Genomic DNA, 16,416 nt, shown 5'->3' on the forward strand with positions numbered 1-16,416 from the left:
TACCCTCACTAAGGGGTTACCTGATTCCCGATCTCGACTGCAGAATTTTTTTCTTGAAATTTATATAGGTCATTTACATAGGGTCTTAAAAACATAGAGGATCCTCTAAAAGTTGATATCTAAAAAATATTTTGAACTATTTTGATAAGAGTCTTTATAGCCTATTTTCTATGTCCTTATAGCTTAGAATTATCTAAGAAATTATCATATTTAAAACCTCACTGAATCCATATCCAATAGATATATTTTCAAATCCTCCAAGAGTGCAATAAAACCAGTGTTTCCATGAATTTATATTCATATATAATCGATTTATTTAACTTTAACTTTGAAATTCATTTCGCATGGCCTAACTTGGTTGTCACAGACGTTCAGGTATTACGTAAACAGACATATAGTTACTACATACAGAGATATATGCACGGTACACATAACAGTAAGAGCACATCGACTGCTAAATACTCTAACAACATTTAACATTATGTACATAATTAGCTACTCCATAGAAACGCAGTGGAAAGTGATTCGTAAAATAAATGCGCAAAACTCCTAATCTCTAGATATATCCTGTCACTATCCAACTAATTGATCTAGATCCGATAGAATTTGACATCTTTTCCTCCTGGAGAAGGGGGACAGAGAACTGAAAGTACTTAACGTAAAAGCTTTGACTTGCGAGTATTTCCTAAGAGGGCTGTGGGGGTGTGGAAGCCTAATCCTGACCCGCCTCCCGCCTCGGCTGATCCTTCTCCATTTCTGCCCCGGTTGGAGGTCAACTTTCGGCACTGGTTGCCAGCAGAGAGGGCGACGAATTGGTTAGTCCAGGAACTGTGGTGACAGTCGCTTGCGGAGCGGTGGGCGGCGTGGGGGTAGGAGTGGGTGAGGATGCCACCGAGGAGGCCGTGGATGAGGTGGCTTTCGGGGCATGCGGCTGGAAGAGGTGGAACAGATTGGAATGCTGCATGAAGTTGCCCACCGAACGCAGCGGACTGAAGAAGTGCTCTGGGGGATGGTGGGGCTGTTGGGGTTGTTGGGTGGAGGTCTCCTTGGGATCGCTAGAATCCTCGTGGCCAGTTCGTCCTTTGCCGCTGGCATTACAATTGCAGGATCTGCTCTTTTTTAGGGAGCTCCTGGTTAACGCTGTGCCTTTTCGGTACTTGGGCTTGTGTCCTGCCACTCCAGGACTCGCTTCGCTGTCGATGACAAAGACTCCGCCACCACCTCCTCCGCCATCCTGGGGCTGAGCTGGACTGGATCCTGGTAGGCAGTGTGCGCTGTTGGAGTTTCCAGCAAAGAGTTTGGCTCGCAGCAGGGCTGGAAGTGGACCATTGGTGGGCGAGGTCTGGATGGAGAGCGGTCTGTCTGGCTTGTGCTCCGAGTCTGTGATCAACTCCTCGAGAGTTCCCACTGCCCTGCAATCGGTGTCGTCCGAACGGAGCTTCTCCCTCATCACCAAAGCCAGGGAGCGCCGCAGCTCCTCAGGATCCACGCCATGTTGTGTGGTGGAATTCGGTGGCACAAAGACGTCCTCAAATTCCAAATCATCATCGTCCTCATACTCTTCCTCATCCTGACTGAAGCTGTAGTTGTGGTTGTCGTACGAGGCGGACGGAAGGGAGTTTTTGGCCGGAGGTGGTGCTGGTGGCACCGTGGAGCTGCTATTCCGCTCGCTACTGTGCTGCGAGGCTGGGGCTGGTGAGGGAAACTCGTAGCTGGTCTCGCCCACTTCCGCGCCACTGGAGGCCTCCACAATGTTCCACATCTCGCGTTCGATGTCCGTGGTGACAGAAGCCACAGCGGCCACCGTTTGGTTGATGTTGTTGAAACAGGGGGAGACGACGCCGCACTTCGGCAGGAGTTGCGAGTTCTTCAGGGCCTCCTGTTGCTGCCTCAACCAGATGGGGGAATCTAGAACGGAATGAAGTAACCATGTCAGCTTGTTTCGGAAGGGACCACAGGTTTAGTCGCGCACTCACACTCACCCACATAGAGGCGCGGCTGCGTGGAGCGCATGTTGGAGTCCATCGATTGCAGTCTGTGCTGACTGGCCATCGAAAAGCGGTGTATAGCCTCCGCCTGTTGGTCGATATCCACGCCCATCATGCGCAGCAGTAGGTTCTTCAACGCCGCTCGGAAGTCCTTCAAGTGATAGGCATACAATACCGGATTAACAGCCGAGTTCAAGTGCGACAGGATTATGCAAAATAGCGTCAGCTTGGGGTGCACATAACAGTTCGGACAGAAGGCCTTGATGCAGTTGATCGTATACAGTGGAATCCAGCAGATCATGAAGAAGAGCACTATGATGGAGAGGTTCTGCGTGGCCTTGACATCCCGTTTCCGGGCGGCTCCCAAAACCCTCAACATTGTTCCGGCATGTCCGCCTCTGCCAGGTGCCGTAACTTGCACGGCAGCTGCGGAGGAACGACGACTTAGATCAGAGGCGGGATTCATGGTCACAATCTGGCGAACCTAAGAGCGTAGTTTAAATGTAAAATTTGTTTGTATTAAAAATTGATTTAATTAACATACCTGTTTTATAATCACTCGATAGATGTGAGTGTAGAAGGCCAACATCAACAGAGCCGGAGTAATAATGGTGGCAAAGTAGAGGAAGACCAGGTAGTCGTAGTCCATCACCTCCACAAAGAGACACTCCTGGTTCTGGCCAACATCCTTGTTGTACCAGCCGAAAAGTGGCAGGAAGCCCACTATAGTCCCAGCCACCCAGCACATCGAGATGATGACTGCAATGGAAGACGAATCGGCATTAGTAAGGGGCCAGCAACCTACGAAGCCCGTCAAGAAGGAAGGCTGCCTCCAGGATATTGTGGCACTGGCCACTGAACCCCATCGAACTGCAACGACCCCAGCTGTCAGTGGCTTAGAATGTTGCAAATGACGCAAATAACGAGACTCTTAATCACTTGTCTCAACTGGAACGTACATATTTGTTCATTGAAACAAATTGAATTCCATAAAAAGGAAACTGCTTTTACGAATTATGGGGTTTCTTGAATTCAATAAAAAAGAAATTTCTTCTCGAAGTATGAGGCTCTTATCGTTGTTCAGAAATAAAGTAAAGCTGGCAATTAATAAGGTCATAAGTATTTATAGTTTCCAGCTATTTATTTTTTATCACATTCGTCCAAAGCTTAGCTCTCAACATAGGAAAGAGAAAAGCATTTCGCTCTTTCAATTATTTTATGGACAGTTTTATAAAAACAATAGCCATCCAGAATCTATTATCCCTCTGCACTTGAATATTAGTTAGCAACTTTTGATATTTTCCATTTCAGCCAAGCTGCCATCTGTTCAATTGCTGTCCGGAAGAGTTGTGCCTTTTGTTTTTGACCAAGCCACAACTCAAACATGGCCGATAGGACGTGGAGGATAACAATGTGCCGCATATTAGCCTGAAAGAGTCATTAGCATCACTGCCACAAAGGCGCAAGGCGAAACAATGGTCACAATAAAGCTAGGGGGATTCATAGAAAAGGATAATCCTTTGAAAATATTCCAACAGAAGGCAGCTGAAAAAAACTATAAGATATATTCTTTAAAGAAAAGAATCCCAACCCATAGTATTATGAAAAGTACTTACCAATCGCCGTGCGAGTGCGCACATTCCTGGAGTAGGCCATCGGATAAAGGATGGCCCAGTAGCGATCCACGGACACGGCCACCAGACAGAATATGGATATGGTGCACAGGACCACCAGTAGCGAGACGGTGAAGAGGCAGGCGTGAAGATTTCGAGGAAGACCGATCGAAGCTAATATGGCAAAAGGAACACCCAGACTGCCCACGAGGAAATCGGCCATGGCCAAGGATACTATATAGTAGTTGGTGCGACGCCGCAGTTTTCGCTCTCGCCGGAACACGATGATCACCAGGACATTGCCGATGATGCTGACGATGGCCACGAGGACCTCGAAGACGGTATAGGGGACATTCAGTTCGGAGCTTGGGCTATCCGAATCCTTGTGCTCCTTGCTCGTGGCAGCGGCATGGACCGGTACCAGGGGCACGTTGTAGGTAAAATCGGTGATTGATAAATATCGAATTTCTTGCATTTTGATTGATTTGTTTATCTATATTTTTTGGTGTGTTCTTGAACCGATCTCGAGTATTTGAGGGGCTGATGCCTCCTAGCTTAATTGATGGGCGGAGTGAGAGAGTAAAGGAGTGGTGAACGAACTTCAATTAAATTGTCCGCTGGCGTGTGAATTTCTTAATTGACTCGAGGTGGCCGTGGCAGCAGTAGCAGCGATAGTAATAACACATGCTGCGCATTGCGTATACGCCATGTCCGCCGCCCTGTTCTGCGGTTGCTCCTTTTTTTCCACTTTTGTTCTGGCTGTTCGCTTTCGCTTTTGTTGTTCTTGCTTTCTATGTTTGTTTTTCTGCTATCGTTGTTGCTCTAGCAGTTGTTGTTGTCACACGAGCTGTGAATTGTATTTAGCTGGAAAAAAAGGGAAAACTTAATCATCATTCGGCACGTTTGTCACACACACAAGCAGGGGTAAGCTTAATTGTAGCAATTTTTTAGTGTAATAAATTGATAAATATTTGCCGAAAAAAAGTCCATGTCCACAGGGACACAGGGAGCAGATATCGATAACGTGGCAACAAGCTACAAAACACAAAAGCCGCCCTTGATAATCTAGCATCAGATCCAGGATGTCCTTAAAGTATGCTCAAGGATAACATAGGAAAACAGAGGCCAAGTTGAATGGGTTTTATGGTGATGGGTTATTGGGTGATACACTGTATATATCTATTTATCTATCAGAGCGAAGTAGTTATCTCCTTCGGCAGCCGCAAATACAAAGCTCTAAAAGCAAACAAGACCGGAGAGCAGCAAAATCAATTGCCAGACAATCAAACGTGTTGCTGCGGAACGGAGCAGAAAAAATATAAAAAAGAACAAAGGGGATGGACTGTAACCCACACGACAGCCAGACACCCCATAAATAAAAGAGCATCATGGACTTGGAGAAAAATACATACAGTACACAGTATTTTAATATAGCTTACAGACTAAGAAGGATAGAATGGATTAAAGATTAACTCCTTTCTTGAGGAAAATAAAATATTTTAAAGGAATACATTTCTAGGTACCTATTTTCGACTAGTGCATCGGGACAACTTTATGTTTCCCCGTCGAGGCTCTTCCTTATTTAACGCAACTTGAGCGGACAGTGAGCTTGCCAGAAGGACTGGGATTTGTCCTGCAGGAAGTTGCGGCAAGATATCAAAAAGTGTGTGTACTTTCATTGTTGCCAACCGGAAGCCATCAAGCCCCAAGTAAAAGTCACAAGGGGTGGAGAGTGAAAAAAAGGAAATTACTACTCAATCGAGTGTTTTGGCGGCAAGAGTGCATCCATCAAGCCATGACAACAATTCGCGGAACATGAAAACGTTTTCCATTTAATTGGCCCACCCTAGCGCCACTCGCGATTCATCAAGTATGAAGTGAAAAGGTAAAAGCCAGCCACGGAAGGAGGCAGAGCTGGTTATTCTACTTCATCAAGTAAGAGCCCTAAGTGCTCTTGCCAGGCCAAGTAACCAAGACCGTGGTAAGGGCTTGTCGAATTAACGCCGTTATTTAGCCAGCCCTTATGGGAGACACCCACTTATTGCCCTTATTGGCAACTTATTGGCAATGGAATTTATGCTGACCGGGAAGGGGCTCCCGAAGGACTCCGATTGCGTGCCAGGTTCCGAGGGTCGACATTTGGAGCAGGTCGATTGGCTTAATTGCCTTTTGCCTAATTAATTCAATCGCAAAATGGGGCGGACGAAACTCCTTCGCGGACACAAAAAACAGCCAGCAACAGGCAAGGACATTTGCATTTTCCATTTCTATTTCCATTGGTAATCGCATTGCCCATTCCCATTCCCATTTCCACTTCCATAGCCATTTGAGTCAAAAAACTCAATCAACAAATGGCACAACAATTGCCCGATTTAATTAATTTGGCAAACACAATTAGCGATCGTGGCCATGGAGGGCGTGAGGCCAATTCCAAAGTGTCGCCCTGAGAGGAAAGGCCTGGGTCAGTGCACCTGACACCTAGCCATTCAATGAGAAACACTGGAAAAAATCAAGAAAATAATAAATAATTAATTGTATAATATAAGGCTATGCTTTCTTTATAATTATATAAAGTTTTCTTTTAAAATCTATTCAAATCTATTCACGAAGAATAGTTGAGGCTATTCAATTGGTATTTGTTTCCTATTTTTTCAAGTGTATCTATGATATATTTGAACACATTTGGCAAATTTTATGACACGCTGCGAATGACAAGCCAGAGCTCAATCACTATTCGCCACTGAAGCTCCAACTCATAATTTGAATTGCTCTCTAGGACAAGCTTATGGAATGCGCGGCTGGTGGGCTGCGAAACGTGACTAGGAATCTAAATCTATATGGGGGTTTTAGGTGACCCAAAGTAGTTACATTGCTCCAGTTCAAGGCACACCAGCTCCTTTCGCAGATCGCATTACTCATACGCCCCGTGTTCGCCGCCTTCCTAACAAGTGTTCAAACTTTTCGCTCATTTTTCAGGCTCATGTATGGGGGGAGGATAAGAGTTTTGGCCAGATACGTTTGCCTTTTAGCCACTCTTCACTCTACACCCTTCCCCTGCTCCAGCTGTAAGTGCAGGGGCTGTCAAAATCAGTTCGCATTAAGTTTATTACCATGTCGCCATCGAATTGGCCACATTCTTGGCCTTGCCAGCGGAATAACAGCCAGAAAAGTGTTTCCAGCTCGCTGCATCTGCACACAGCGCTTTCGTTAAATGCACTCAGAGAAGAGTTTTAAAATTGGTTTATTATTTAACGGGTAACAGTATATATTAGTAGACTTGACTAGATATAACTTAAAGCCATATATAACATCTAAAGTTTTTTTTTTTTAATTTGTCTTATACTTTCTTTGTCTGTAATCTTGCCAACTGAGCTGCTTGCCAGCTGATAAAGTGCGTTTCTATTACACGACGCTATCTAAGGAGGAGGCGCTGAAAAATGACGGCGGTGATAACGAAGCAAGGACCAAGGACCCTTCGTCCTGCAGCCAGAGTTGAACTGCTGATAGCTGGGAACTTGTGCAGTAAACACGTTCTCCATCTGCTGGCGCTATTTTGGCTCAAATTCTAATATACCATCCTGCGGCTGCTTGAACTTTAAGCCAGCACTTCATTTTTATTTTATACCAGAATTTTATCCTGGGCCATTTGTCTTCGTTGCGTTTTTTGTGCGTGGTCATCCTGCGCCCCTTCACACGTTTAATTACGACGGAAACGAGAAGCTGCAACTGCAGGACCCAATCTCCCACATCCTTCGGCAATGATACGCAATTTTTTCCGGCTTTGAAGAACTGGCAAATTAATTGGCGGAAACTTTTTCTTGCCCAGCCGAGTTGATTGCACTTTGCATAGTACTTTTGTAATTGAGAGTCCTGCCAAATGGTGGGAAATTCATCAGTGGCAGTGCAATATATATCTATAGATTCCTGGTCTATCTGGCTGTGAGTGAGAGTCCGGAAATATCTTTGTAGTTGATGGAGTGTGACAATAAATAGCTCAAATCTTCACACGTCACCCGGAGGCTTATCGGCCAGTCGGCATTGCCAATATCGAAATCCGTGGCATTAACTGTCGGCTCGATTGCCCGATTCCAGTCTGGATTGCATTATCATTGCACGTTGGCATCACGTGCGGGGTGTCTAAATACATGTCTAAATATTGCACCTGGAATTAAATGATCTATGTCGTATTTCGCATACTAGCGCTAAGTTCTTAAAATATTATTGTGTATTATTTTTGGGAAATAACTATTTCTGCTTCAGGACTGATTCCGTTCTATTGTCTCCGGAGCACATGTGACGAGCTTCCCATGTCAGAGGACTGGCATTTTGATAGATAACTATACTATGTAGTAGGGGCATGGTCTGGCAGATAAATATGCCAGGCCAGCAAAAGTCCCTCGGTGAATAATAGCTCTGCTACTGCCGGAAACAGTGGTACAAATTTGTGACAGTACTTTAATAACCTGAAGTTTAAATTAAGGATGAGAACAATCGTTTTTTAGTTTATCATAACTTTTAATTCCATTAACGAATTTTAAATATTTTTTTAGCCCCTCTCCAACTTCTTTTATATTCCACTCCACTGTCCATGTTGGAGTTGGGCGGGATGAGTTCCAAATCGGCAACTATATGACAGAGCCACGAGTAAAGTCCGGCTGCTACCGCATTGCCCAGTGACTATAGATATAGTCATTGTGACTGACAATGATATAGCCTGGCCTCGCCCCCCTTTGCCCACCGATTTCGGCCTGAGGTAAGCAATTGCTGGCAAAAACCAGAGATCAGCTTTTCGGCCCGCTTATCGTCTGGGGGCCCCATTCTTTCCTATTTTTGGGCCTGGTGTAAACATGTGAGTAAATTGTACGTAATTAAATGTTATGAGTTTGTTATCTGCCTTTGTTGTTTTCGTTTTCGGTTTCGTTTTCGATGCTTTTTTCGGGCCAGGTCCCAGGCTGTCTCCCAATTACTGGACGCACCAGTCGTATGTGGGACACACAGATCCCGCTCTCTGGGGCGGGTGAGACAGTGGTCAGTCAAATCAATCAAGCTGAGACCCTCAGCCCCACCTCTCTCTCTATTGTTTCCCCACTGGAATATTTCACAATATACATGGCATTATGGCCGTCAACGCTGCGTATGCGTAATATTTCATACGACTCCGTATTCCCCAGATGCAGACCAGCTCCAACAACAGCTGCCATCTTAATTTCATTTTCTATTTCAGTTGAAACCATAAAGGAGCCACCCGAAATGCCCGTCCCGCTCCTCCCCAAGGACCTCATTTTTGACCCCATCCCCTCGGCTTCTCTCTTTCTTGTGACCCGTCCTGTTTGCCTTGCTGGCCCATTAAGAGGTCCTGTGATTGAATTCGGCTTACGCATGAAGAGTCAGAAAGAGTCAGCAGCCGAATCCATCAGATTCCCCCTTCCGTTGGGGGAAGTGCAAAAGTTTTAAAGCCGCTTAAGACGTCCGCTGCCAAGGACAAATGCCAGAAGTCGAGTCCTGGCTTTGCATAAGCACTTGGTGGCAGTGTTTTTGATTCTGCTTTAAAGGGGTTAACATCTAGGAATGGGCCTAGACGAGACTGACAAATATTTATGGATCCAATAAAGATTCTATTGATATTTGCTTGTTCTGACCAGGCTTGGCAGATTGGCATTTCATTGTCAACACGGAATGCCCCGCCTCCGACGAACAGCATCCCAGCTCACACTCGCATCCTTGTCGAGGATGGCGGCGACAGGACACACATCCACATCGTTTCGTCGTTTGCATTTCTGTTGATTTTGGCGCAATGACACGGAGCTCGTTACAGTTGCCGGCTCACTGGTCCTAGCCAGTTTTCGCTTGGTCCTTTCGCCCCGTTGACCCTCGTCTCCAGATCCCCGGCGAGGATTTGCGCAGCAATTCGTTCGGGTCCCATGTCTATGTGGTTCGTGCTAACAGCTTACACTCAAGGAAATACAATAAATTTGTTTTTATGTTAATTTTTAAGTGTTTAGGAGGGATTAACTAACAGCTCATAGTTACTATCTCTAATATTTGTAGGTTTAAGTTTGAAATTGTTTAGTCGTAAAGGTAAAAAGTTATCTAAAAGAAAATAAGTAATTTCAGGTGTTGCATAAACTATTAGGACTTACAACAATAGAATTCCATAATCTCCGTGTGTATTTCAACTGCGCATTCCGAGTGTCATCACAGGATACATGGTTGGGGATAAGTGTCAGCAAAAAATGGGAATAAGAGAGTCAGGAAGGTATTCGAATGGGTGTTAATGGCGTATTATCCTCGGCCAAGGTTTGCAGCACCACCAGGACGAACTGGAAAGTTTTTGAGCTACTTTTGCTAGTTTAGCCCGTTGTCCTATCATGGCCGGCAGTTAAATTTAATTACACTGCCCCAAAAGATGACCTCCTACTCAATGGCCTGTAACCGGAGGCGTGGGAGGAGCCGTAGGCCTTCGCTAATGATGTGTGGAGATGTTTATTAGTGCCGTCGGCGACGTGACCATCGGGCCCCATCCATTATCCTTTCGCCTGAAAGAGGAACTTGGCCAACAAGTGGCTCCCTGGCACTTTCTTGAAACTTAATAACTTGGCATTCGCCATGAACTCAAAGTTGGCTTAGCGTCGTCTTAGCCGCCTCGGACCGAAGTTGCTCATTTCCGGCGGATGTGATTCGCATTGTCTCTACAAAGTTGCACATAAATTAATGCAGGTTGCGTGCCAAGAGCTCCCTGGCCCCCTGGTCCACCAAAGCAGCAATAGTGGCCACTTGCCGGACCCCCCGCTAATTCTCAGCCATTAAAAATACTTTTTAATGCCTCGAGAATTTGCATTTAAACGATCTCAGCTTCTGCTTACCGAGCCGGACCCATATCGGTAATGGCAAAAATTTAGTGTTTGGGGATGCGCAGTTATAAAAATAAAATAAGAGTCTATTACATTCCGATTCTGATTCCCATTCCAATTTGTTTTCGGCTCACACGCGTCCATTTTTGGAGGCTTGTGACGTCGCCAGAAAGGATTGTCGCGTGCCGACGTGCATCTGGTCAGGTAAGCCAAGTTCTTCTCGGATTTGAATGTACTCGGTACTCGGTTTTAATAGCCCAAAACAATACATTGAAAATATTCCTAAACCTCATTTAAAGCTGTCATTATAGTGTCCGTACTGAAGTTACAATTGAAATTAATATTTAAGGAGGATGTAGAGGAGCCTAACATCGGCCCAGGGTTCCACAATCGGTAGATTGTAATAGTACAATATCGGCCAAGCATATTTTGCATTATGCTTTGAAGAATTAGAATTGTTAGATTATTAGCCTCTAGAAATATAGCATTATTGTAGTATTCAGTAAGTACTATACAAACTATAGGGTTCTGAAACTTAGAACTTCAAGAAATAAAAATGTCTTTAGCTTATTTATTTTCATACGCTTGTTTTTTTACACTCCAAGTTATTAGTCAAATTTCAATTAATTTTCAGTTAAAATTTTTAACATTTTAAACAACAGATAATGATTGTTTTTCGTAAACTTTTGATTTATTTATTCCTGCCAAAATCGTAGAATATTGAAGGTGGAAACAGTTTATTTCAAATTCAAATAAAAACTGCCTAAAGTGGAAAGTAATGGCTTACCTCGTCGTGTGACATTAATGCTATGACTATATAGTACGGCTTTAGTATTATTTAAAATAGACTTTTAAAAGGGAGACTATAAAAAGAGTGTTTTTGCACATTTTTAGAATTGGTAAATAATAATATTTATTAAAAATACGGTTTGTTATGATCGAATTCACCTGCCAATTCAACGAACTGAATCATCAATTAGTACGAGTTCACCTGGCGGGGCGGCTAATGACTTGAACCAACAATCGGTGTTCGGTTCTGATCTCCAGAGACTCCCGGGTGCCAAAAGGGAGAATTATCACTTGGAGCGTTTGCCGAGATGACTCTGCCACGGCTGTTATGGCGATTCAATTCGAGAAGCATAATTAATTCAAATACCAGCAGCAGCAGCAGCAGCAGCAGCCGTGGCCCAGTGCCGAACTTGTTAATTATGCAGGCAGACAAATGTCATAACTGACCAGCTGACTGAACCTGAAGCCGAGCCGCAATTAATGTGCATTCTCATGGCGACTTTTGGATTGCCATTTGCACAGTACATTGGGTGCTATCCTCCCTCACGTGCATGCCGGCCCTGAATCATGCCCCGATGCTCTGTTCTATTTCGGTATTATGTAAAACATTTTTCAAAATATAATAATTTCTCATACTGAAACAGGCGACGAATGCGAGTGGGTGGAACTCGTAGTGGCAGTGGTTGGGTCTCTGGCAATCCACTCTATAAGGCTATGTATCAGCCATGGTAATGACCTCACGCAGGGCCATCATTTGAGTAAACTAATCCACTACTGAAAGCAACATCTGCAATATGAATGTTTATTCGCAAATGGCGAATGAAAGCAGGAAACCGGAGGACCCGGACTGATCAATGCAAATTTAATGCAATTGGAATATGTTTCGTGCCCCGTGGGAGTTCCACCTTCAGCGTCCTCGCCATTCCTGCCCTGCAACTGCAACTGTTGCACTAAATCGCCATGAATTCAAGGCAGGATAAATGTAATTGGACGGGAGTGTGAGCTTGGACACATAACTGGGGAACAATGCAAGGACAATGGGATGGTGATTGTGAATAGAAATGAATACCATACCGAAGGGGTGTATTTCATCGAATTTTAAAGGCAGAGAAATGTGTTTTGATGTCTTAAAACATTGTTTAATTCCTGTTACTAGTACAACCAGTACTTAAATAAAGAAATCCTCAAAATATGATTCCTTATACAGCTAAGAAACGTAGACAAGAGATGTAATAAGTCAAATGGGCCCCATATGAATATGGGATACATTTTTGTCCTTGCTTCAGGAATAGGACTAAATTGGCCATCAATTGGTGTCCACTCAATTGCTCCGACCTCCTTCCCGGGTCACGTAACTCTTGAGCTTTATCATCGGGTTGTAAAAGCAGCCATAAAGGCAGCCATTAAATGGCCAAGTGATGTCAACATTAGGTGAGTACCGCCCATCCCCCTGTCCAGGCCACACACACGTGGGTCGAACTCATCCACTGGGATTTGCAATATGTCGCCAGCATATTCATCGCACCACCCCTGGCCCGGGCCACCCCTTTTGACGAGGGGCTGCTGTCAAAATATTGACAATCGGTCTTTAGTCGGCGTCAAGGTCAACTGCACATTAACTGCAGGCTTCCAAGGACACTGGGGCGCGAGTGCGGGGCGAGGCAACAGCCTTAGGGCGTGGCCGAATTTGGCCGTAAATCTGCGACACTTTCGGTCCAGCTCTTCGGAGCGAGTTGGCAGAGGGAATTAGCGGGCGATTATCTTATAATTGGATGCTAATTCCCACTCGCAACCCACTTATGGATGTAAATGGCCGGACGGACTGACTACGTAGGTAGCTTCCCTTCGAGCCCTCTCCAGCCCGGGGGCGAGGGGAGCTGCTAAAATCGTCAAGTGTTTGCCGCTGCGTGACTTACTTTAAATTCGGATAATCGAATCGAAATCAGATTTGGCCAGCCTGGGCTATTGACTTTGGGCCAATTGCGGTGGGCCAATCGCTTTCGTCGCGGCTTGGGTTTTGGCAAGTCGGCTGACGTTGTTGTGCGCCAGCCGGAATATTTATAGAAGAAATTGGGATGAAAAAAACACATGATTGGCGAGTGTCAGGCGGTGCCAGGAGCAGGCTAATGAATCTATCTCTGGACCCGAATCTCTTGGAGCAGCCAGCACACGTCCCTCCTCCCTGCTGGCCAAAGGGTTCGGGCCAAATGAGCGAACGGCGGGAGACCTAGACCTTCAAGACGTGCCAGAAATATTCACTCGATTACTTTGCGAATAAAACAAAACTATTTTATGTATTTATGGTAGCTTTCGTAGTCCCAGCCGTATTAAAGTAAGATAAATTGAGGCATTGGCACAATTATAAATAAATATTGTTCTATGATGAAAAATACGAGTCTCTGAGTGCCCTCGATGTGCTCAGTTCATTGGACCTGGCTTAGTTTTGTGATAAGAACAGCTCACTTGCAATCAAATGTTGTAATGGAAGGGAATATTTGCATGAGACTCTTGACTCATGGCCCCTCTCGAATTATCACTCGATCCAAGTGAAAGTTCAGCGAAAGGGTGCGTTTATCGGCTGGGAGTCCAGATAAAAAGATACGTATCCCCAGACCCCAAAGCCATACGGAATGCGCCTTCTTGGCTGGCGAATGCAATTGTGTCCGAATGCATTTGGAGGCTTAACCGGAAACTTTTAATTTAATTAATTTATACACAAAGGCGCAATCAAGAGCACTGGTGACTTGGACGACGGGTTGAAGGGTCGGCAGGGAGGGCGGAGTGTCGAGGGGCAGCGGGACTATGCGAATTGCGGTTACAAGCGCCGTGTGCATCTGATAGATAGATAGATACTTTCTCCCTCCCACCGGCCGCCCGTCGAGATAAAGCGCTTTGATGTTCACTTGCTCTGCTCGGTTCATTTCGCAGTTCGCAATGCGCTCAGTAATTTCGTTTCGTTTCGGTTGGAGGGAATTTCCAACAAAAAAAAAAAAAAATTCCAAATCCGCCGTAATTCGGAAGCCTCTGCCTGCAAGATAAATCTTCACCGAAGGCGGGCAGAGTCTTGCCTGCAGAATGTAAACTACTGTTGTCTTTGGGCCTTTTGTAGCAACAGGTGAACTTTGTTTATTGATGCACTCATTGCGCTAATTTGTTTGCTCTCGGGATGATTTAATGGCCAACCCGCTGACAGGGTCAAGGGTGGCTAAGCTATTTGAACGGGATATGCGAATGGATATATGATGGCCTGGATGGACACTGGCCGGATGTGGCAGTTATCAATTAGTTATCAAACCCCTAACCCCATAAACAGGATATGCGATACATGCAACAGGTTGGGGACTTCCCCTTTCTCGGTAGCAAATATAATAAGCTGGATGTGAGGACAGCATAAACTTTATTTGCTTTGTTGGTGTCCGAATTGTATTGATTTTCGGGCGGGGAGTGGTGGAGCGGACTACAAACTAACATATGTCGAATGCCCCGAGCATAAATAAATTATTTAGAGCGGCCATAAAGGCCAGTCGTGAGAATTGTTAGTCCAAACACTCAAGTTACCTGTTCGAGGATCGATGGAAAAGTCGGGCGGCTGACGTTGCGGAGAAGGAGGAGCCACAGGTGGCTCTCTGATGAAGGAACACCAACACTGGTCCAGATCCCAGTACCTGTGAGCTGACAAACGCCAATCACCTGAAGCGCCTTGATAATCTTTCTCTTTTTTTTATATTTTTATTTTATTTTTGCCCGTCGAGACGCTAATTCAATTGACACTTATTTTCGACTTCGATGGTTATAATAATAATAAAATAAAACTGGATGGAAAACTTTTCGTGGCTTATTTAGTTTGGCATTTCATTGAGACAAAGCACAGGCACACCACACAAGCACACACTGGATTTGTTTATTAATTTATTTCTGCTAGCCGAAATACAAATTAAAATTTCGATTTCGATTTCGCTTTGATTTTCGAGTCAGCGTTTGCGATTGCGATTGCGGTTCCGGATATGCGAAATTCTTCCGCGCTGGCCAACGCTCGACGGCAAAATGCGCGAACGCTTCGCACGGACTTGAACTGCGGGGCGAATCGGTTGGGTATCGGGCTTTGGCTTCGGTTTTTGGATTCGTATTTGGACTTGTCATCGGGTCGCCAGGCCCCCAAGCCCAAGCCCAAGCCCATGAACCACTATCCACCCACCACCTCCACCACGAAAGCCTGTTGAGCGAGTTGGATTTTTTTCGCTGGAAAAGCGTGGTGAGTTGGCCACACAGACCGCTGCAGTTCTACGGCTGCCATTGAAAATGGCTCTCCGTCCGGAAATAACCCTAAAAATAAAAATAAAATTGGCTTGCCTTTCTACTTTATTGGCCTATATGACTTATGGCTGCTCTCGAGATTTCTATATAATTTTACAGAGAGAAAGATTAAAATTAAAAATGGGTACGGAATGTTTTTAAAAATGTATATTTCATAATTAATGGTGTTAGACTCATTGGTAAAATTGATAAATTAAAGGCTTGTCTTTTATCAGATTTCGTATCATACACTGCCATTATTCATTTTCCAGATTACTTTTAGGAATTGGAATAGATTTTGGACAAAATTCCGAACAAAAATATTTTTGTAAAATAAATGTGAGATTTCTTTGAATGTTTTCTTTTGGCAGCCAATAAAAATCTCTTTTACATGCCCAGGAACACATACGGCGGGACCCATAATTGAGACGTAAACCGAAATGTGCGATAAATATTTCCCGGCGGTTCTTTGACTAAATAATGAATTTGAGTGGCCGCAAGAATTGACGGCGCTCTCAATCAATCGACTCATTGAAATTGATGGCCAGCTGGTTGATCCTTGGCATTGGAGTATGTGGAGCGGAGAGGGAGCCCGGGGGGCACATGAGGGTGGGGCATAGAAGTGGGGTGGCAAGAGGGTGGGGGCTAGAGGGTAACGAGGCGGATGTGCCCAAGAGCACGCAACCCCCGTAATAATCGTTTGGCCAAAATCAATTTGTGCGACTTTGTTGCTTTATGGGCTGCCATCTCAGTGAGCTCCCCTGCTCACCCAACGCCCCTCCCGCTGTAATATCAGCTTGTTAGCAGTTCATCAAAATTGTTTGCCGCATATTAATTGTCAATGGTCGGCTATTGGTGTTGGACTGTGACTCCCAGTCACAG

At 44.9% G+C, this 16,416-nt stretch overlaps 1 protein-coding gene across 2 annotated transcripts; it reads right to left on the minus strand.

Annotated features, from left to right (window-relative positions):
• Nucleotides 1-290: 290 nt before the first annotated feature.
• Nucleotides 291-15,345, minus strand: LOC6498997 (G-protein coupled receptor 176). Of its 2 annotated transcripts, none has more exons than XM_001955505.4 (5): nt 14,800-15,345; nt 3,605-4,465; nt 2,533-2,747; nt 1,983-2,472; nt 291-1,908 (listed from the first exon to the last, which is right to left on the minus strand). In XM_001955505.4, the coding sequence occupies exons 2-5, from the start codon at nt 4,074-4,076 to the stop codon at nt 773-775; spliced, it is 2,313 nt and encodes a 770-aa protein (XP_001955541.1). In that variant the 5' UTR covers nt 4,077-4,465; nt 14,800-15,345; the 3' UTR covers nt 291-772. The 2 variants fall into 2 exon arrangements, with proteins under 2 accessions (XP_001955541.1, XP_014765869.1); XM_014910383.3 differs by having other exon boundaries at nt 1,977-2,472.
• Nucleotides 15,346-16,416: the final 1,071 nt, after the last annotated feature.

Source organism: Drosophila ananassae, chromosome 2L (assembly GCF_017639315.1).
Source record: "Drosophila ananassae strain 14024-0371.13 chromosome 2L, ASM1763931v2, whole genome shotgun sequence".
In the NCBI taxonomy this organism is placed as follows: Eukaryota; Metazoa; Arthropoda; class Insecta; order Diptera; family Drosophilidae; genus Drosophila; species Drosophila ananassae.